The sequence below is a fragment of the Ipomoea nil genome, unplaced genomic scaffold, assembly GCF_001879475.1.
Source record: "Ipomoea nil cultivar Tokyo-kokei standard unplaced genomic scaffold, Asagao_1.1 scaffold2921, whole genome shotgun sequence".
NCBI lineage: Eukaryota > Viridiplantae > Streptophyta > Magnoliopsida > Solanales > Convolvulaceae > Ipomoea > Ipomoea nil.
The window spans coordinates 3,975,296-3,998,601 of NW_017619349.1; the positions used below are offsets into that span (position 1 = coordinate 3,975,296).

The window sequence follows — 23,306 nt, forward strand, 5'->3', positions numbered from 1 at the left end:
TTTAAACATAACTTATTTGCTTACATTTTAAAGTTAGACATTATTCATATTATCAAAATTAATAATTAAACTCTATACAATGTTTTAGATTTTGGTTGAACTCAATAGATTATTAATTTGGATATTTTTAGTTATATTATATCGTAATACAAGTTCGATCCGGATATCAGATATTGAAATCTCACATATATTAGAATTCAACGTAAAAATTATATATTTATACATGTCATTGAAGTGAATATATGTAAAAATATTTTAAATATAAGATTTTAAAATCACTCGAAATTAAACTTATGTTAATTTTGTAACGTTAATAAAAAAAAAATTAAAAAAATATGTGTTTGTAAACAAGTTTTCTAAACATAAAATGAAAACTGAAAATTAGAAAACAGAAAATAGATTAGAGAACAATTTTCTGTTAGTAAACGGACCCTTGGAAATAAGTCTTAAGTGAGAATTCTCAGCTCTCATCCACTAGGCCAATGCTTTGTAGGTACCAATTTAAGTTTTTAATTAAGACATAACACGTACTTTAATTTGATATCACAAAAGCCATTGATTTGCATATATTTAAGTTCACTAATACACTCATTTGACAAATTAAAACCATAAACCAAAAAAAAAAAAAAAAAATCAAAATAAAGTGTTACCAGTAAATGATAGGATCAGCAAGATGAATATAGTGATGAACAACTTTAATGATTGTGCCATTAGTCAAGAGTGTATGTTAGTGTACATTAAAGATATCAAAGTATATGTAGCTCAATATATATAGGGTATGTTTATTGGTTTGTTTATGTATAAGTATGTTGTTTGTCTTACTTTTACAATTAATATACCTTAAATATGTCCCCAAGCATACATGTAACAAGCATGATACCGAAATTGTTGGTAGTTAGTTATATATTTTGGTTTCGACAAACACTTGTGTGAGACTGTCTCACGGATCTTCGTTTGTAGACGGATCGGGCCAAGATAAAAATGTAATACTAATCAGGAAAAAAAAATAAAGTTTTTATTACGTACTTATACGGAAAAGTGTAATAGTTTTGAAGAAAAATGTAATTAATACTTTTACATTTTGATTTAAAAGTAAGAATAAAGTTCAAATTGATCACTTAACGTAACTTGAAAATGCAATTAGGTCACTCAACGAAAAAAAGTACAACTTGACCACTGAACACTCTAAATGTATACAATTTCACCAGATAGCATGTTACCTGCTTACGTAGCAGACTGTAATTTTTACACGTGGTGTTTTGGTCCCCAAAAGACAAGAATAGTCACTGTCATTGCTAATTAAGGACCAAATTTATAAATAAGGAATAAATATATACTTGATATATAACTTAAGAACTAAAAGTGTAACCAAAAAATGGTCGGAAATAGCAACAAAGGTTTTTCCGGATACCAAAAGTGGTCGGAACGAGGCTTTCGATTTGATTTAAGATCACTTTCAGGTGGTCGGAAATTCCATAATTTCCAGTAGTGGTTGTGATTTCGAGCCTCAGTGGAGGCGTTATTGGCTTTTTGTGTTTCAGTAGGTTGAGAAAGTAGCTAGTAGCTATGAACAGATACTACATTGTAATAGAGTCAGTGAAACTTTTATTAGGTTGAAAAAATATGTATGGACATATACTATATTATAACAGAATCAATAGTACTAGAAAAGAAATTATAAATGAATATTTATTCAGAAGGAATTACCAGGAGAAATAAGGAGGACCAACAAAAGGGACATAGTGACAAACAGTTTAAAGGATCGAGCCATTAATGTAATTTTCTATTTGAGACTTATTTTTGTGTACAAATGTACAAGAAAGATCTCTTGTATATATATTACTCTTTACGTATATAGTGTATGTTTGATGATTTTAATATAAATACGTATAATTACTTGTCCTATTTTCAAACATGAAACACCACAAGCATGACACCATGCATGTAACAAACATTTTAATGATGCTTACACGGAACAAATCATTATTAGATGTAAATTAGTTTTTTTTTTTGGTTAAAGAAAAAAGACCCATTCTGACGAAAATTATATTCTTAGATTTTTGTTCCAAAAGTATTTTTCAAATTTATGTCTTACACATAGTTCTTTCTTTCTTTCTCTCTCTCTTCTTCTAAGTGGTGTCTGAAATTGAACTGTGAGTCTTGAATGCACGTTCTATTTATTTTTTTTTATCAATAATTAACTTATCTTTAATTTATATTGTTGATCAAATGGTGAAATAATAAATTAAAGAACAAGTATATGAAATAGAATCAGGAACACAGTCATTGTTCACGCAGTAGGCCAAGTCAAACAATAAAAATCTTGATTTGACCTGGCCTACATTCTCTCCAAAAAGAATTTTTTTCTTCAATTTCTGTAATTCAAAATTATATTTATCAATTTATATATTTATTTTTATTATAATAACACACACATGAGCATACTCAAGTGACAACTCGTCCTCAAGAGAAAATTGAGAATCATTCTTATTCATTGGTTACAATTCTGAAGCAAGAAAAAAATGTTGTGACATTTTAATAATTATCTCAACCTTGGAGTGTATTGTGCAACACTATAAAATATATTATTTGATATTTATAGTGCAATCTTACCCACATAAGGCAAAATTCACTCGCTCCTACATCAGACCCGACATGATAGTAAATAAGTAAATCACGGTGACTTAGCGACTCATTGACCTTATTTGGCAATCAGCAGTTAGCGGATTGTGTTAATGGTTAGTGGATAGCGAATTATATAAGTGATTTGTGCGGCCCCCCTTCATTTCTACACTTTTTCACGTCAATTGTCAATTTGTCAGTAAAAAAAAGTGGGGTTGGAGCCTTTAGGCTCGTGCAAAAGTGGCATCAAGGCTCCATAAGAGCATCTATATAAGTGAAATTTTTTTCAAAATTTGTTAGACTGTAATTTTTACACGTGGTGTTTTGGTCCCCAAAAGACAAGAATAGTCACTGTAATTGCTAATTAAGGACCAAATTTATAAATAAGGAATAAATATATACTTGATATATAACTTAAGAACTAAAAGTGTAATTTTTCCATTCATTTTAAATTATTTTACACATGCCATAATTACCAGCAGCAGCATGGTGAATTTTTGAATAAATTAGAGCCACAATTGCCATTTTTATAGCCATGGCGCCAGCACCTTTTATTGCAATGGTTAGTGACACATAACCACTTCGATCCAACGCAGTCCTTGGCTTCTCCAAGCATTATTGGACCCATCTCTGCTTATATTTAAATCAGAAAATAATAATAACTGGAAAGAAATATAACAATAACAATAACAATAACAACAACAACAACAACAACAACAACAACAATAATAATAATAATAATAATAATAATAATAATAATAATAATAATAATAATAATAATAATAATAATAAACGAATGAACAACCATGCACCATTTGCTTTTGAGAAAATCGCATTTTTTCTATCGTTCAATTGTTTATGAATTACAAGTGAAATTCATGCCTTTCAATAAGTATAAATATAGTTTTTCAATTATTGACTTAATTGTAAATTTAGTGTTTTTTCTTTTAAATATATTGTATATTTAATCATACAATTATATATTGACCTGATTGCAAATCTAAATTTTATTTAAGGTACTATATATACAATTGAATAAACAATTGAAAGGCTTGATTTATAACAGTTGAAAGACAAAAAGTAAATATAAAGCTTGATCAATAATTTAAGGACTAAATATAGTAATTTAAAGACACATTTATAAATCAGGAACAATGATGGACTAAAAGTATAATTTTTTCGATTTTTTTTTTTTTGTGGTAAATGGTATTTTTAAGTGTCGAATTAACACTGCGTTGAGTTGCGCGCCGAGTATGGTTGACTCTAGGGGTGTGCAGAATCCGAGAAACCCGACCCACCCGCCCGACCCGACAACCGACGGGTGAGCCCGTTGAGCGGCCCGTATCCGAAGACAAAACCCGAACCGAGTGGCCGTTTTTAGCCGGATGAAGAGGGTTCGGGTGGGAGGCATTAAACGCCACCCGAACCCGTCCGAGAAACCGAGGAAGCCTAGGGTTTTTTTACCCTTATGTAATACGACGTCGTGTGTTATATGTATATATACTATCCATTCCGGTCAGCGGCAGCCGAGCTCCCATTTCAGTCTTCTCTCAAGTCTCAATCTCTCATCTCTCATCTCTCGTTCTCTCTTTCGCTCTGGTCTTTGAGTCTTACTCTCTAAGACTCTGAGTTCTCACTTCTCAAATCTCAGTTCTCTCAGTCTAATTCTCTCAGTTGTAGTATGGTGGAAGCCCTATTCGGAGACTCGGAGTAGCGACTAGTCTGGACTCTGGTGGAGTGGTGGAAGCCCTAGACCCTAGTCCGGTCACCGGACTCCGGTGGAACTGTGGAACGGTGGAATAGTGGATCCGAAGCCCTTTGTTCTCGAGGGATTAAATTTGAGAAACGAAGTAATTACTAAACCCTATTTTCATTTCCGTTATAGATTATTGTGTATTTGTCTTCTTGATTAGGGTTTCTAATTTTTATGATTATGTGGAGTTGTGGACTGTGATACTTGTAAATCCGTTGAGAAGTTCCGGATTGCATGTCACTAGTCCTTTGAGTTTGAATTTGTGAATTGTGTGATTAGGGTTTCTAATTTGTAACCTAATCTGTGGACTCACTGGACTATGATACTTGTAAATCCGTTGAGAAGTTCCGGATTGCATGTCACTAGTCCTTTGAGTTTGAATTTGTGAATTGTGTGATTAGGGTTTCTAATTTGTAACCTAATCTGTGGTGGAAGCCATACTGCCCTAGCCCCTTGCCACTGTGGAAGTGTGGAACTCAGGAACTGTGTGTGAAATACTGAAATCCTTATAAATGTTAAGCATGATGGTATTCTTGTGGAAGCCATATAAATGTGGGAGTGTGTCTTGTACTCATGTGTGACTGAAATCCATATAAATGATGAGCATATAAAGTAGCATACATCTACTTAGCTTGAATGCCTGATTATGGATTTCATTGTAAATTGTAATTTGTAAGTTGTTAGTTACTTAGTTGTAAGTTGTAACTGTGAAAATGTGAAATTGTAAGTTTATGGATATGTGACCCTTAAATCATTTATGTGCAATTCTGCATACATGATGAAATGTTTAATTCACTGAATTCTGCCTGATTAAGTGTTTAACACTTTAATTAATTGATACATGTGTGTATGTGACAAAGCCCATTCTCTGTTGATGATTTTCAATGAGTGATTTCCCATTCTGTGTCACTGATACTTTCCCCTTTTTAGATGGAAAGTGTTAGTGGTGTTACTGGTGTATCTGGAACCCAACCTGAGTTGGAAGCACCTGCTGTAGAGACTGTTACTCCTCAGTCTCAGCAGCCTTTGCCTCCACCTGTTCCAAAGAAAAGGAAAGAGGTTGAATCCAGGGCTCCATGTTGGGATCACTTTGAAAAGATCAAAGACAGTGAGGGCATTGTCATCAAAGGAAAATGTATATATTGTGCAAAAGTGTATTGCTGTGAGAGCAAGAAACATGGGACTTCTTCTCTCAGACTTCATGTGGTAAACTGCCTTAAAAATCCTCACTCTAAGGAGACAAGGCAGTCCCTACTCACATTCCAACCTGCACCTTCTTCTGCTGGAACTCAAAGTAGTGAAGGAACTGAAGGGGTGTTGGGTACTTGGGTGTTTGATCAAGACTTGATAAGGAGAGCCTTAGCTGAGATGATTATTTTAGATGAACTTCCTTTTAGGATTGTTGAGGGACAGGGTTTTAGAAAGTTTGTTTTAGTTTGCTGTCCTAGGTTTAAAATCCCTTCAAGATGGACTATCAGTAGGGACATTTTCAAGATATTTTCTGATGAGAGGGTCAACTTGAAGAAGTTTTTTAGGACTAGCAGTCAGAGGGTAAGTATCACAACTGATACTTGGACCTCAGTCCAGAGAATAAACTACATGTGCATAACTGCACATTTCATTGATAGTGAGTGGAAGCTGCAAAAGAAGATTATTTCATTTGTTCCTATATATTCCCACAAGGGGGAAAGTATTGCAAAGGCTTTAGAGAGTTGCCTTTTGGACTGGGGTCTAAAATCAGTGTTTAGTGTGACAGTAGATAATGCTTCCAGCAATGATACTGCCCTAGGATTCTTGAAGAAGAAGTTGGGCTCTTGGGGTTGTACTGCTGTTAGGTGTAAGTATTTGCACATGAGGTGCATTGCTCACATTCTTAACTTGGTGGTACAGGATGGGTTGAAAGAATGTGACAGTTCTGTTAAGAAAGTCAGGGATGCTGTTAGGTATGTGAGGAGCTCACCTGCTAGGTTGCAGAAGTTTAAATCACTAGCTGATCTAATTGGGGTGGAAGCTAAGAATTCTCTGTGTCTAGATGTCCCTACAAGGTGGAATTCCACATATATGATGCTTAATACTGCATTATTGTTTCAGAAGGTATTTGAAGCCTATGATGATCATGACAGTTCATTTAAATCTGATTTGGGTGGAAGTGTACCTGATTTCTTAGATTGGGAATCCATTCAATCTTTGGTTATGATTCTGAAATCTTTTTATGAAATGACTGTTAGGATTTCTGGATCATTGTATGTGACTTCTAATACCTTCTTCTCTGAGATTTCCGATTTGTCTTGCTTGTTGAAAAATATGGAGGAAGCTACAGAAGATAGTGTTAAACTGATGGGTAAAAATATGAGGGCAAAATTTGATAAGTATTGGGGTGAGCCTGAAAAAATGAATTTTTTGATATTCTATGCAAATATCTTAGACCCCAGGGACAAAATTGAGTATATGCCCATTCAGTTTAACCAGTTATATGGTGAGGAAAAGGGTAAAACAATGTTTGATAAGGTGATTGTTGGCCTTAAGGAGTTGTTTGAAGATTATGTTGCATGCTTCCCTGTCTAGTCTGTTGAACAATCTGAAAAATTTTCTCCATCAATAACAATATCTGATTCTGTTTCTGTTGGGAGACCTCAATCATTACTGAAATCTCAGATTAAGAAGCAAAAATTGGTGAGTGGGGATTTGTCTAGGAAAAAAACTGAGTTGGAAGTGTATCTCTCTGAGGTTATTGTGGATGAGGATGATTCATTTGACCTTCTAAGATGGTGGAAGCAACAATCTGAAAGGTTCCCTGTCTTATCTAAAATGGCAAGGGATATCCTAGCTGTTCCAATATCAACTGTTGCTTCAGAATCAGCATTCAGTACAAGTGGAAGGGTACTTGATGCCTTTAGGAGTTCCCTAACTCCTAGAATTGTTGAGGCATTGGTGTGTGCACAGGATTGGCTAAGATTAAGCAATCAACCAATCTCAATTGAAGAAAATATTGAAGATGTTGAAAGGATTGAGAAAGGTATATACTTCTAACTTCCAGCAATGATCTGTTTAAATGTTTAATTGTTTAAGTTCTAATTTCCAGTTTGTTTTTGTACTGCAGAGTTGTGCAGCACATCCAGCACTGGAACTGGAATGCCTACAATTGTTGTATGTTTACAGTTTCCATTAATTTATTTTGAAATCTGAATTTGTGATTACTTATTTGATTTGATTTCATGATAAATTTATGCCTCTGTATCAGTGTATCATGTATTCATGTATGTGTATCAATGATTCAAATCAATGTCCCTCAGAGGCTGGGAAGTTGGAACTGGAACTGGAAAGTGCTCATGGCTAGGTAACATTTTAAATGTTGCTGCCATTGAGCTCAGGTATCAGTATAAGTACTGACTAAATGTCTAAATGTGACTTCTGACTTCTGACTCACTACTCTTATAACTGTATAACTATTCATTATTGTGCTATGATGATGCTTCCACCATGTTCTCTGAATATATAGAATTGGGTTTGGTCTGTTGCCTATGAAGTGTGGTGTATGTCATACTCATTGAGTAGTGTTCCCCCAATCCTAAATTGATATGGAAAAAAAAAAGTATCTGAGCACTCTTTGAGTCTTTGCTATTTAAATATAATTCATTAGTTGTTCCAGTATAAGTATTATTGTGCTATGATGATGCTTCCACCATGTTCTCTGAATATATAGAATTGGGTTTGGTATGTTGCCTATGAAGTGTGGTGTTTATGCCATACTCATTGAGTAGTGTGCCCCCAATCCTAACTTGATATGGAAAAAAAGCTATCTGAGCACTCTTTTAGTCTTTTACAGTTTCAGTTTGTGTGATTGTGTCAATCCTATCTTCAAATGTTTTGAACTTATTGTGTTTTTATGTGTTCACTTATCAGGAAGAAGAATAGACTAATAGAGACATAGAGTACTCTATATTATATTAATCATATATTCATATATTACTTTTGGAGTTTTGGATATCTGGCTTTCTTTTGCTCAATGGATGAAACATGAAAGCTGAAGGCTAATGTGCTGATTGGAGAATGGAGACTGATGCTGTTGCCACTTGCATGCTTGCCTAGTTGCCTCACTGCCTACTTGCCTTGGGAGTTTGGAGAAGATTGTTATATTTTTGCTAATTTGTAACTTGTAATTTGTAAGCTAATCTGCTGATTATATGTAAGCTAATTTGTATTTTGCTGATTATATGTTTACACTTTTATAAGTTTACTTATGTTATTTTTGCTGTTAAGTAGTTAGTACTTACTAGTTAGTGGCTTTTAGTACTTAAGTTAGTTAAGTAGTTCATTAGTTAGGTGTTCCATCATCTATGAATTGAATATTTGATTTTTACATTCTGATAAAACCGATTTACCACACGGATATCCGACCGATCCGATCCAATCCGAAATCAAAATTAACCGATTGGATAAGTCAACCAAAAAAAACGGTTAGGGTGGTCAAATTAGAAATCCGATATCCGACCGGGGGGCTCAGTCCGCCATCCGAACCGTCCGATCCGTCCGACTGCACAGCCCTAGTTGACTCAGGCGTCTAGGCCGCCTAGTCAGGAGTCGAGTGTTGTTGAGTCATGCGCTGACTTGTCCGATTCGGGTGCCTAGATGATCGACCTAGGCGACCGCTTAGTCTGATTTTTAATTACAACAGTGAGCACACATATATTTTCAAATTAAAATGTACTCAGTATAATGCCAAGCTCGATTCGGATGAGATTCGAACCTAAAAGTCTCTTTATAAAAGATAACAATGACACCATCATAATATTAATAAAAATTTTTGTAAAAAGAATTAAATTACCAGAAAAAGAAAGGAGGACGAGTAAAAGGAAGGTTATTGTAATTGACTTCAAAGAACTTGTCATTATATTGCTCTCAATTCTGGGCTTTTTTTAATTTCTACATGCATGTATATATATAAGTGAACATGAAAGAACATAACTCAAGCATATAACTCTATATATAAGGTATAGGTTTGTTGGTTTGGTTAAGAATACGTTTGAATTTGAAAAACATTAAACATGTAACAAAACATGTTTATGATTCTTTCACGGAAAAAAAATCATAATTAGAACTAAATTAGTTTGGTTAAGCTATTTCGTTTCAATATATTTCCCAAATATATAATTCAATAAGTTATGTTTATGTATACGAATGCACACTTTTCAACAATCCAAATGCATTTTAAACATGTACAAGTAGTGTACTTCACACAAGTACATTTTGAAAAATTACAAATGCATTTGATCGTGGACAAATCTGGACCATTAAAATCTTGAGATCTATATAAAATATAATTTTTTTTAATTATATATTTTTGACCGTGGATTTGGAGAGACTAATTAAATTATGTGTATTTTAAGGATTTGAATAGTAAATTTCGTCTAAATTTTTAGGGCTTAATTTAGGAATTGGTTCTTTAGATAGGATTTTGTCTTCTAGGTTGCACAATTACATCTACTGTAACATACGCGTTTCACATACTACCCATTGCCTATTGACATTCTCCGTCGTTGCAATGTCACCCTAAGGTTCAGAGACATCGTCGAAATTCTGGAGCAAGGGTAGTGGTGTTTACAATTAATTGAATTCCGTTTATTCGCCTGTAATATGGGGTTGTAGTATTCATAATTATGAGTATTTTAAAAAATTAGATAATAAGCATCTATTGTCTTAAGAGATCCAGGGATCAAAACTTGTTGAATACACTTTAATTGTAATTTTTATTTGTGAGTTATTTTCTCATTTTTAATTTTATATTAATTGTGCGATTTATAATGCGTAAATCGTAATGTGTAATAATAATTATTTGAATTGATTAATTATTTGATATGGATTACAAAATATGTTTTGTAGTTCAATTATGAAAAAATATTTTGAAAGAAGATTTACATTTCATGAACTATTTAGTCAATATAATCTAGAAATATCAATTGCACATCATCCCTTTCAAATTAATAATCTAGGAACACATAAAATGGATTCGATTAAAATAAAATAATATTTGTGAATATTATATTAATACAGATGATATACAATTTATTCCAACCAAAGTTTTAAAATTTTTGCAGTTTTTTACCCCATTTATTAATGGCATTCTTGGATCCGCTTGGAGATGTTATTAGCGTATGCATCAGCATATCTTCTTTTTTCTTTGAAAACCTATGCAGCAGCATATCTGTCTGATGTTACATACACCGTCCGGAAAGCATTTCTTCCTGCACCACTTACTGCATTTCAAAGGGTGAATGCATTGTCCATAGTCGTAAGCACACGTGGCGCCGTAGGCTTCTCCATGCATGATTGGACCTGATAGATTTAATTGCCCGGGGTAGACTGGAATCACTAAACCCGATAAATAATAAATAGGAAAAGGCAATGAATGTATATGCCGCGGGGACAATTGTTGTATTAATAATCTTTTGTAGAGGAATTACAAGGCATGTAATAGTGAGGTAAAGTGTAGATGTCCTAACGAGACAAGGAGATGTCTTTTTATACTAAATAATCCTCCCAACCGACCCCAAGAGAATAGGACGGGTGGTTGGATCTTAGTTGACCGAGTCACGCGCCGCCTAACCTCAGCTGGCCGAGGCCGAGGTTGACTCCGACCTTGGCCGGCGCTGAGGTCATCCCCAATTGGGGTCCACGTAGTAGACCTCAGCCGAGGTTTACGCCGGGGACCCAGTTGGGGTCTCCCAGGCCCTTCGCATCACGCCGCGACCCCCGGGTCGGGTTGTCCCGAGTCCCTTCTCCTAATATATTCATCAGGACCCATCTCTACTCATATTTAAAACAAGACATAATAATAATAATAATAATAATAATAATAATAATAATAATAATAATAATAATAATAATAATAATAATGTCAATGATGTCGTTTTCAAGCGACATGAAGTGACTTTTTTAAATAAGAGATCATGGGTTCGAGCCTCATCAGTTGGGGCGGTATTGACTCTTTGTGCTTCACTAGGTTGAGAAAGTATATATAAACAGAGCCACTTGTCAGTTGTTCTATTTTAGTAAAAAAAAATATCAATCTGTTCACCACAACGGGGTAGGAAGAGGGCTTCTCAGAAAAGCCAAAATATCAATCCGTTCACCACAACGGCGTACAGAAGAGGGCTTCTCGAAAAAGTTGGTGAACCTGACGACCGAGAAGACAAAAACTCATCTAATAAGTGTGGTCAAAATGTGACAATTTTTTTTTTTTTTTTTTTTTATCGTGGACTAAACGTGTCCACCCTAATAAGTCTAGGACCAAAAAAAGAATTAACTCAAAATAATAAATGCGTAGTACTTTTTTTTGAAAATAATAAATGTGTAGTACAATTGTAAAGATTTTTCGATTTAGTTGAACTATATATATATATATATATATATATATATATATATATATATATATATACACACACTTCTGTCTACACAAGGAACACATCCCAAATCCAAACCCCTAGGGCCTGTTTACTAACCGAAATTTTTTTTCCAATTTTCTGGAAAACTGGAAAACTAGATAATTGAAAACAAAAAAAATATTTACTAACACAGTTTTCCATTTTGAAATTAAAATTGAAAATAATTTTTTGGAACACTCTTAAAAATTGCTTTCTAAAAGGAAAACAGAAGCATCTATCATTTATTTGATTATATGTCAATATAACTACATTACTATGATTACATTCAGCATCATCTTCTTTTACTTATCACCATTTTCTATCATTTCTACTTTAGATATTTAAACATAACTTATTTAATTTGCTTACATTTTAAAGTTAGACATTTTTCACATTATCAAAATTAAGAATATAATTAAACTCTATACAATATTTTAGATTTTGGTTGAACTCAATAGATTATTAGTTCGAATATTTTTAGTTACATTATATCGTAATACAAGTTCGCTCCGGATATCAGATATTGAAATATCACATATATTAGAATTCAAAGTAAAAATTATATATTTATATATATGTCATTGAAATGAATATATGTAAAAATATTTTAAATATAAGATTTAAAAATCACTAGAAATTAAACTTGTGTTAATTTTGTAACGTTAATAATAAATTTTTTTTTTTAAATATGTGTTTGTAAACAAGTTTTCTAAACAGAGAATGAACTGAAAAATTAGAAAATAGAAAATAGATCAGAGAACAATTTTCTGTTAGTAAACGAGCCCTTGGAAATAAGTTTTAAGTGAGACTTCTCAGTTCTCATCCACTAGGCCAATGTTTTGTAGGTATCAATTTAAGTTTTTAATTAAGACATAACACATACTTTAATTTGATATCACAAAAGCCATTAATTCACATATATTTAAGTTCACTAATACACTCGATTTGACAAACTAAAACCATAAACCAAAAAAAAAATAAATCAAAATAAAGTGTTACCAGTAAATGATAGGATCAGTAAGATGAATATAGTGATGAACAATTTGAATGATTGTGCCATTAGTCAGAAGTTTATGGTAGTGTACATTAAAGATATCAAAGTAAATGTAGCTCAATATATATAGGGTATGTTTATTGGTTTGCTTATTATGTATACGTAAGTTATTTGCCTTACTTTTATAATTAATATACCTTAAATATGTCCCCAAGCATACATATAACAAGCATGATACCGAAATTGTTGGTAGTTATATATTTTGATTTCGGCAAACACTTGTGTGAGACTGCCTCACGGATGTTCATTTCTGAGATGTGTCGGATCAAGATGAAAATGTAATACTAATAAAAAAAAATTTAAAGTGTTTATTACTTATATGGAAAAATGTAATACTTTTGAAGAAAAATGTAATTAATACTTTTACATTTTAATTTAAAAGTATTACATTTCTCTTATAAGTTGTAAGAATTTGCCAACATTACTTATAAGGAAACATGTAGGAGAAAAACTACCACTACCAAATATCATAGGCGCTTGTAAGATAAGAGTTCATAGTTCAATTAAGATCTCAGTCATATACACTGCAAGGCAAATCCAAAACTTCTTATACCATAATCTCATTGTTGATGATGTCCTCTATGTAACTACCAGTAATCCAATTGCACATGATATATTACCAAAAAAAAAAAAAAAATGATGTACTGAAGATGAAGACAATGACAATGCTACCAAAAAGAGAATTAAAAACACTTAGAGAAATTTAAATCAAAAGTAGTATTAATTTAGACTATCACTGCATTCAAAAAAAAAAAAAGACTATCACTTTTAAACTAAATATTTAGACTATCGTTATTCAAAAGTTATAAATATTTATTTTAGTGACAATTATAATCATTCTCTCATATATTATATTGCATTTATATACTTTGAATTACCGATTTAAATAAACAAATTCAACATTCAATTACATGTGCATGAATATCTCCTATATAATATTGCATTGATATAATTTGAAATACTTATTGAAAATAATTATTGAGCATTATCCTGTACGCGCAATGCGCGTAAAAAGAACTAGTATAATAATAGAAGTGATTGTCAAATTTTTCAGCGCACAAACTTAAAAAAAAAAATAGTAATATCAATATTATTGGACAAAATTATCATTTCCCATTAGTAATTAAGGACATAAAATAAATAATTACACTTTCCTTTTAAAAAATCATACAAATTTATAATTCTCACATTTTTCACTTATAAATACAATGGATTGGTAATTTAGGAAATCACGATTCTTCATTTTACAGTGCATCTATATTCTTTCCTGTTCTCTATGAAATCATATCTTGGTAACTCGCTCTCTCATTCTCTTCTTTCACTACTCAATAAATACAATGGATTGGTGTTGCACTCACGAAAATGTAAGTATCTTTTTTAGTTTTCAAGATATATATATATATATATGTATATATATATATATATATATATATATATATATATATATATATATATATATATGTGAATATTTTTTTTTTTTAAAAAATAGATAATAAGCATCATATTGTCTTAAGAGATTTAAGGATCAGAATTTGTTGAATACACTTTAATTGTAATTTTTATTTGTGAGTTATTTTTTCATTTTTAGTTTTATATTAATTGAGAGATATATAATGCGAAAATCGTAATGTATAATAATAATTATTTGAATTGATTAATTAATTGATAGGGATTACAAAAATGTTTTGCAGTGTTCGTATGGTTTCTTTTAATTATTGTTGGCTTCGATTTGTTTCTAGATCAGATAATTACTTAGCTCATACTTTAGCATTTATCTACTGTTTTTATTCAGTCAATTACTATGTATTTGAACTCTGGCCCGTCAGACTCTATTTTAACATATTTTCAATAAATGCCGCACAGGCTCCTTTCAAAAAAAAAAAATGAAAAATGTTTTAAGAGAAGATTTACTTTTCTTGAATTAATACTTTAGGACCACATACATAAAGTTGATTTAATTAAAATTAAAAGTATTTATGAAATATTAATGATTGTCGCAGCAGCATCTCCACTTGTCGGGACCTTTGTTTGGACATATACCGTCCTCAAAGCCTTTTTTCCGGCAATCCGCAAATCATTTGAACATGTTCAAACATTTTCCAAATGCCGGCTTGCCAAAACACGTCTTTTCGTAGTCTGCTCCAACCATGATTGGACCCATCTCTACTCATATTTAAAACAAGACATTAATAATAATAATAATAATAATAATAATAATAAGAATAATAATAATAATCAACAAATAAGAGCCAATAAAGTTACGTCCTTAATTTGAAAAAAAAAATGTTGATATAATGATTTGTTGAAATGAATAGTTCATATTATTTTGATTTGATTTTCTTTTTATCATTTTTCTTATTTACCCGCTATTATATTATTTTCTATCCCTAAATAACCATGCATTCCTTTAGTATAAACTTTAGTAACGGAATATTCCGTTAACTATTTATTATTCTTAACTTAAAAATTAATTTCGATCTATAAGAAAGGTCATAGGTTCCGAGCTATCTCAATTAGAGTTGGCATAATTGTTAAACATATACTACTAATATGTCAAAATGTATTAAAAGATAGAATATAAAATTTAACATAAATTTTGGTCAAATAATTAGCCCAACTAAATATATAACATTCAAAGTTGAGCATCAAAGATTATGAATCAAGAACCTTGAAAATCATGTTCCAACAATCTAAGGCACGTCGGTGAAGTTTAGGTAATTTTTTTTTTTTTCGTTTAATTAATCTTCTTTTGATTATTTAGAACAAGACTCAATATTTCAATTATGTTTTTGCATTATTGGAATGATTTAGGTCATTATGATATTAATATTTTTGTATGTATTTCAATAATGATACAATTGTACATTATTTTATAAATATTGTACTATTATTATTTATTTTTTTATCCGACAAAATTATTCTTACATCATTGTCAGACCTGCACGACCTAACTACAAAGTTGTTGATTAGAAATACAACTACACCTAGACTCTAAAGCGGTATGATCATTTTCCAAAGAATTAACCAATGTTGACGTCCCACTGTCATCATTCTCACAATTTGGCACAAGTGTCAAATAGGCCCATCTATTACTGCGAAGTGCTCAATTTTCACCACGAACTAAATTAATTGTCAAATAGATCCATTTACGAGTTAAATTTGTTCAATTGACTTTTTTTACAGGTTAATAACAGGTTACCTATTTAATTATTAAAATAAATAAATAAAATAAAATAACAGGTTACCTATTTAATTATTTCAAAGACAACCGTGGTTGTATTCTTTTTTTTTTTTTAATAATTTTTAAATTATTTTTTTAATAATTGAATTGGTAACCTGTAAAAAAAAGTCAATTACCTGCAAAAAAAACTAATTGAACAAATTTAGTAGGTAAGTGTAGTTAATTAGCCTTTAATTTAGTTCATGGTGGGAATTGAGCACTTGACAATAGTACATGGGCCTATTTGACACTTCTCCCTCACAATTTTATCAATTCATGAAAACTTCTAAAGAAATTTGTAAGTTAATTTTTACTATATTATTATAACAATATCTATTGTAATCATATATTTCAAATTATTTATATCATTCTCTATTGACAGCAATTGTAGCAATTATTATTGAAAAACTCCCAAAACAATTTGTCTCAACAACGAAAGAAAAAAAAATCAATGACTTCATTGTTGTGGATGAAAAGTGAGTATCTCATTTTATTACTATTTTAAATTAAATAAATTAGTAGCTAAAAAAAATATACATATATATTTAATTAATTTAGAATTAGATGTCTATATGCCTTTATTCAAACAAAATTTATTCATTATAATTTTATTTTTTTTTTTAAAAAGAGATATAATTTAATTAGTTATATTATATTTATTTTATACAATTCAAAGATTCCTTACCTTCAAATTCATTAATTAATTATATTATTGTCTTATTTTTACACTATCTTGTAATTAAATATTAAAGTTATAATACAAAATATGTTATATATTTATTTACCAAATATTTTATACAAATATAATAAATATTAATATTTTATTCAATACTTTCACATGATAATCTACGACACCTATCTTATCTCACAACACATAAAACATGTTTGGGAAAAAATTACCACGGCCAAATATCAACAGGCGCTTGCAAGATAAAAAGTTAATAGTACAACTAAGATCCCGGTTATATATACAGCAAGACAAATCTAAAACTTTATACACCATAATATCATAATGCTGCCCTCTATGTTACAACCAGTAACCCAATTGCACATGACACACTACCAATAAAAAAGAAGAAGAAGAAGAAGAAGAAGATGACAAGTACTAAAGATGAAGACAATGACAATACTACCCAAAAAAATATTAATAAGATTTAGAGTAATTTAAACCAAAAGTAGTATTTATTTAGACTATAATTTTTAGACTAAGTATTTAGAATAGCGTTATTACAAAGTTACAAATATATCAATCTCTCATATATTATCTTGCAGTTATATACTTTGAATTACTGATTTAAATAAACAAATTCAATATTCAATTACCTATGTATGAACATCTCCTATATAATGGCTATGTTTGGTAAATGGATGTTAGCTATTAGCTGATTGAGTTAATTAGATGGTATAATTAGTTGATTGTAAAAAAAGTGTTTGGTAAATTAGTTGTTAGCTGATAGTTGTTTGTCTGTTTGGTATAATTTCTTTTCCCAAAAAGATAATTGAAAATGCTGTTTTGAGCAGCTTTTTGAATTTTAACATTTTGGAGTTATAAAAAGCTTTTTTTTTTTTTAGTAGACGAGTTACAAAAACCTAATTTACCAAACATTTATATTGATTTTTTAACCACAAGTCAAATAATTAATAGTGATTAAATAAACCAAAATTGACTGATAGGCTAACTATTTTATCAAGCAGGACCAATATATTTAAAGTACTTATTTAAAAATAATTATTGAATATGCATTATCTTATTTGCGCAATGTGAAAAAATTAGTAATAATAATAATAATGAAAGCGCCAATTGACTCAGAAGCGTGGTTCGTTGAACCATTCACCACAGCGGTGTACAAAAGAGGGCTTCTCTGGTATCACAAAAGCCATTGTATTCATTCACATATATTTAAGTTCACTAATACACTCGATTTAACAAACTAAAACCATAAACCTAAAAAAAAATAAAAATCAAAATAAAGTGTTACCAGTAAATGATAGGATCAGCAAGATGAATATAGTGATGAACAACTTGAATGATTGTGCCATTAGTCAAAAGTGTATGTTAGTGTACATTAAAGATATCAAAGTATATGTAGCTCAATAAATATAGGGTATGTTTATTGGTTTGTTTATGTATACGTATGTTATTTGTCTTACTTTTACAATTAATATACCTTAAATATATATGTCCCCAAGCATACATGTAACAAGCATGATACCGAAATGGTTGATAGTTAGTTATATATTTCGGTTTCAGCAAACACTTGTGAGATTGTCTTTCCATTTGAAGTGGTTGATAGTTAGTTATATATTTCGGTTTCAGCAAACACTTGTGAGATTGTCTTTCCATTTGAAGTGTTTATTACTTATATGGAAAAGTGTAATACTTTTGAAGAAAATATGTAATTAATTCTTTTATGTTTTGATTTAAAAGTTAAGTATTAATTATGATTCTTAGGAATTAATTTCAATCTTAATTCTTATAATTAATCTCCGAATTAAGTTGTCGGTTATTAATGTTAAAAATCTGAATTTATTTAAGATGTTAGCGCCATTGTTAATACTATTTATTCCTTCTTCTCCTCTAAATAGCTTTAGCGTTGGGCAAATTGTTAGCTACTTGATTTTGAACACTCAAAAACTTTGTTGTTTTACTCTCTACTCCCTCAAAAATTTTTTCTTAGGAAAAACTTTGCCAACACTTCCGATAAAATATAGAAGTGTTCGCCTGTTATTCAAGTTCGTTGGATTTGTTGTTTGAGTATTCAAACATTAAATTGTGATTCACTTTATCCTGTAAAACTGATGTTACAACGCTCCTAGTACCTTCGACAGGTAATGGATCGATTTTTTAAGGAAACTGATGCTAAACACGACTTGGATCTTTCATTGTTTCTTCTCTATAATCAAATTTATGAAATCCTATTTTTGTTATTTATTTATTTTATATAAATAAATTTTAGTTTCGTAACAATCTTTGGCTAAATTTGACTATTGATTTTGAACCAAATTTAGTCATTCGATTAAATACTCACTTAGTAAGCATTAAATTCAAGGATAATAATGTAAAAATTGACTTGTTCAGATGGCAAAATTTAGTTCATAAGCTTAATACATTGGGTTCATCAATAGTGGGAACGCAAAGAACATGTTGATGAAGTTTCTGCAACAAATTTGAGTCGATTATATTATTTGTTTCATCACATTTAAATATGCAAATCTGGATAGACAAATTTTCTAGCTAATTTTTATGTTATTACTCTTATGTTTACTAAATAGATATTTAACTTCAAATTTGAAACAAAATCAATAGTTAAAATCGTTTATGGTCAAATTGAAAGTCAAAGATAAAATTGGTAAATGTTAATAGTCAGACTATTTATGGTTCAATTGAAAGATAAAAATTTGTAAATATATATATCAATAATCAATAAACCATTCTTGAAATTTATCACAGTTGTTTAATCAAGAGCCTATAGAGTATTTGAATAATGGTTATTCTTGTATATGATAGTTTTACATAACACGAATGATATGATAAATATGCTATATGTAATCTTTTTTAATTAGTGCAGCAAATACATAGTGTACAAGTACACATTAATCAAATATAGTGAATTCTGATTTGACATCCATATAAAAGGTCCCTGATTTTTTCATATCGAGTTAATTTTTCATATTATTGAAGTTGGCCGGTAAAAGATAAGTCAAGAAAATCATTTTCCCTCACTTGAAAAAAAAAAAAAGTAAAAACTCCATTACGTACGATTTTCTTTTTCCATTTTAAAAAATATAAAGAGAATCAATTAACTACATGATCAAAATCCAAATCACAATTATAAACCATAAAATATCATTTATACGTTGTTGACAATCTTTATCTCATGAGTGACAATCTTTAAATCATGATATTTTAAAAATGCATAATATTGTTTTATTTTATTTTTAATTATATTTGCTGAGTCGCCGGCTTGGTGCAACAGCATTTCCCCGGTTCGAGTTTGCTCTTACCACCTTTAACAAACCCTTCTTTCTTGCAAGAGGCTTGACATTCAGTAGAGGTCGTAAACTTGCCTTTGCATGTCATGGCAATGTTCTGCTCATCAACTCCTTGGACCATTTTTGGACTCAATTCTGCTAATAGGAGATAGATCAAATAAAAACAGGTACATACGTACAATGTGCATCATATTAAATTATTAAAAAATTAATAAAGATGAACTTACATATAGATTCCGATAAATTTCAGGCTACCTTGTTCGAGCCATCAGGCTTATGACATATTGAGCTGAATTTTTTATGGGTTTAAAATTTCTTAGGCCTAACCTTGAACTTTTTCAGGCTTATTGAGTCAACCAATCTATTTCGGATTAAGATTGACATCTCTAAGTAAAAGTCTATATTCAAGAATGTGTGCATCATATGATATGATATGAATAACGTGTATAATTTTAGAGTTGCATGTTTTTAAGTGCACTTTTATTACATAATGCAGTTTGTAGTTTAGTGCACTACTTTTTAACTAGTGCAACACCTTTCTCAACCTACTGAACTACAAAGAGTTAATACCGTACTGCCTCCACTAAAGCTTGAACCTACAAGCTCTCATATAGGAGAGCAACTTAGTATCACTAGACTACAAAGTTCTTGGCCTGCAGCACCTATATATATAGGTATCTCGTTTTAACAAATTAAAATCATAAATAAAACATTTTTCAAACGAAATTACCAGGAGAAGACAAGAGCACCAATAACAGGATCATAGCGCCATATAACTTCAATTTTTGTTCCATTAATAGGAAGCTTGAAATTTAAGTTTTATTTTTTTTTTATTTTTTTTTATTTTTTTTTTATTTTTTTAGTTTTATGAAAGCATGTAATTAACTCTATATATAGGGTATGTTTATTGTATTTAGTAGTTAGATTCTCTTGGTTAGTTAGAGTCTATTGGCTTAGTCTTTATTTGTTTCCTGTTTCAGTGGTTAGTTAGAGTCTATTGTTGGTTTGCTTATGAATACGTTTGAACTTGAAACACAACATCCTAGCTAAGCGTGTAACAAACATGCTTATGATGCTGTCACGGAAAAAATAGTTATTAGATGTAATTAAATTATTATTATTATTATTTTAAAAAAAAAATTATTATTATTATTATTTTTATAATGTTAGTCTGTTGCAATATATTTCCCAAATAATTCTGTAAGTTATGTTTATGTGCATATATATTTAATACATGCATGTAATGTTCCCTACTAGAGTTAATCCAGTTATTGTTTGGATGCATTTTAGCATTTTTTTTTCTTTAATACAAAATAGACAGAATAAAAAGTAACCGGTCATGCCTATAGGGCTACCGTAAAAGGCTTGTGATTTTTTCATATTGAGTTAATTTTTATGTTGAAGTTGGCTGATAAAAGATAGGTCGAGAAAACTATTTTTCCTCACTTGAAAAAATAGTAAAAATCCCATTACGTACAATTTTCTTTTTCCATTTTCAAAAATATGGAAAGAATCAATTACAAACTTTATAATCATTAAACTAAGAAACATTATTTATTTATTTATGTTCGAGTCTCATGAGAAACATATAATACATTACGGACAATCATTAAATCATGATATTTTTAAAATGCATAATATTATTTTATTTTATTTTTAATTATATTTGGAAGGGCCTGCCTTGATGCAGCAGCATTTCCCCGGTTGGCGTTTGCTATGAGCCGGTTTACCAGAGCCCTCTTTGTTGCAAATGGATTGGCAATAACTAAGGCTCGTAAAGCTGCCATAGCATTTCATGCTAGCGCTAATCTTGGCTTCTCCGACCACTTTTGGACTCAACTCTGCTAATAGGAGACAAATCAAATAAAAACGCGCACTTAGATACATACGTGCAAAGTGTACCATATTAAACTATCAAAAGAAAGTGTTACCAGTAAATGATAGGATTAGCAAGATGAATATAGTGATGAATAACTTTGATGAATGTGCCATTAGTCAAAAGTGTATGTTAGTGTACATTAAAGATATCAAAGAATATGTAGCTCAATATATATAGAGTATGTTTATTGGTTTGTTTATGTATACGTATGTTATTTGTCTTACTTTTACAATTAGTATACCTTAAATATGTCCCCAGTCATACATGTAACAAGCATGATACCGAAATTGTTGGTAGTTAGTTATATATTTTGGTTTCGGCAAACACTTGTGTGAGACTGTCTCACGGGTCTTCATTTGTGAGACGCGTCGGGTCAAGATGAAAATGTAATACTAATCAGAAAAAAAAAAAAAAATTAAAGTGTTTATTATTTATATGGAAAACTGTACTACTTTTGAAGAAAAAATGTAATTAATACTTTTACGTTTTGATTTAAATCTAAGTATTAATTATGATTCTTAGGGATTAATTTCAATCTTAATTCTTATAATTAATCTCCGAATTAAGTTGGCGGTTATTAATGTTAAAAATCTTAATTTATTTAAGATGTAAATGCCATTGTTAATACTATTTATTCTTTCTTCTCCTATAAATAGCCTTAGCGCTGGGCAAATTGTTAGCTACTTGATTTTGAACACTCAAAAACTTTGTTGTTTTACTCTTGCTTTCTCAAAATCTTTTCTTAGGAAAAACTTTGCCAACACTTCCGATAAAATATATAAGTGTCCGCCTGTTGTTCAAGTTCGATTCGCGATTTTAATAAAATCTAAATATCGGGTTTCGTTTCTAAATTGTAATTGGAATATTTCGGTTTGGTTGTTGTCTATATGGTTTGAATCAAATCGTGGTCATAATTTGTTGAAGAAGAAAAATAAATGAAATATTTATTTTAAGGGTAAATGTGACCATTTAACATTTCATGTGGAAAAACAGTCACTTGAATAATTTAGAGGAAAAAGTGCTACAAGTATATAACTCAGAGGGAAAACGTGCTATTTTTCATATAAGTTATTACTAAGGGTGAGCTTTAGTTCTGTTTGGAAATTTTATTTTAAACGACTTTGGTGACCTAATATCGTCCCAAATTGTTAGCTATCGGGTATCGTTTGGTGACACGTGCTATTTTCCAAAAATTGTATATCCAAACCAAATAATAATTTGGATATATATTCATTCCGCGTAAAATTATTTTGAGTGTATTTCTGATTTGTTAGGACTCCGGATATTTTTATGAGTACTACAAACTATATTAGAATGCAGTATCTGTTAATAGCTACTTTCTCAACCTACTGAATTAAGCACAA

At 30.5% G+C, this 23,306-nt stretch overlaps 1 protein-coding gene across 1 annotated transcript; it reads left to right on the plus strand.

Moving 5' to 3' along the window:
- The first annotated feature begins 5,305 nt into the window (after positions 1-5,305).
- Positions 5,306-7,712, plus strand: LOC109160836 (zinc finger BED domain-containing protein RICESLEEPER 2-like). Its single transcript, XM_019309079.1, has 4 exons — positions 5,306-6,883; positions 6,941-7,391; positions 7,476-7,522; positions 7,617-7,712. Exons 1-4 carry the CDS (start codon positions 5,306-5,308, stop codon positions 7,710-7,712), a joined length of 2,172 nt encoding a protein of 723 aa, XP_019164624.1.
- The last annotated feature ends 15,594 nt before the right edge of the window (positions 7,713-23,306 follow it).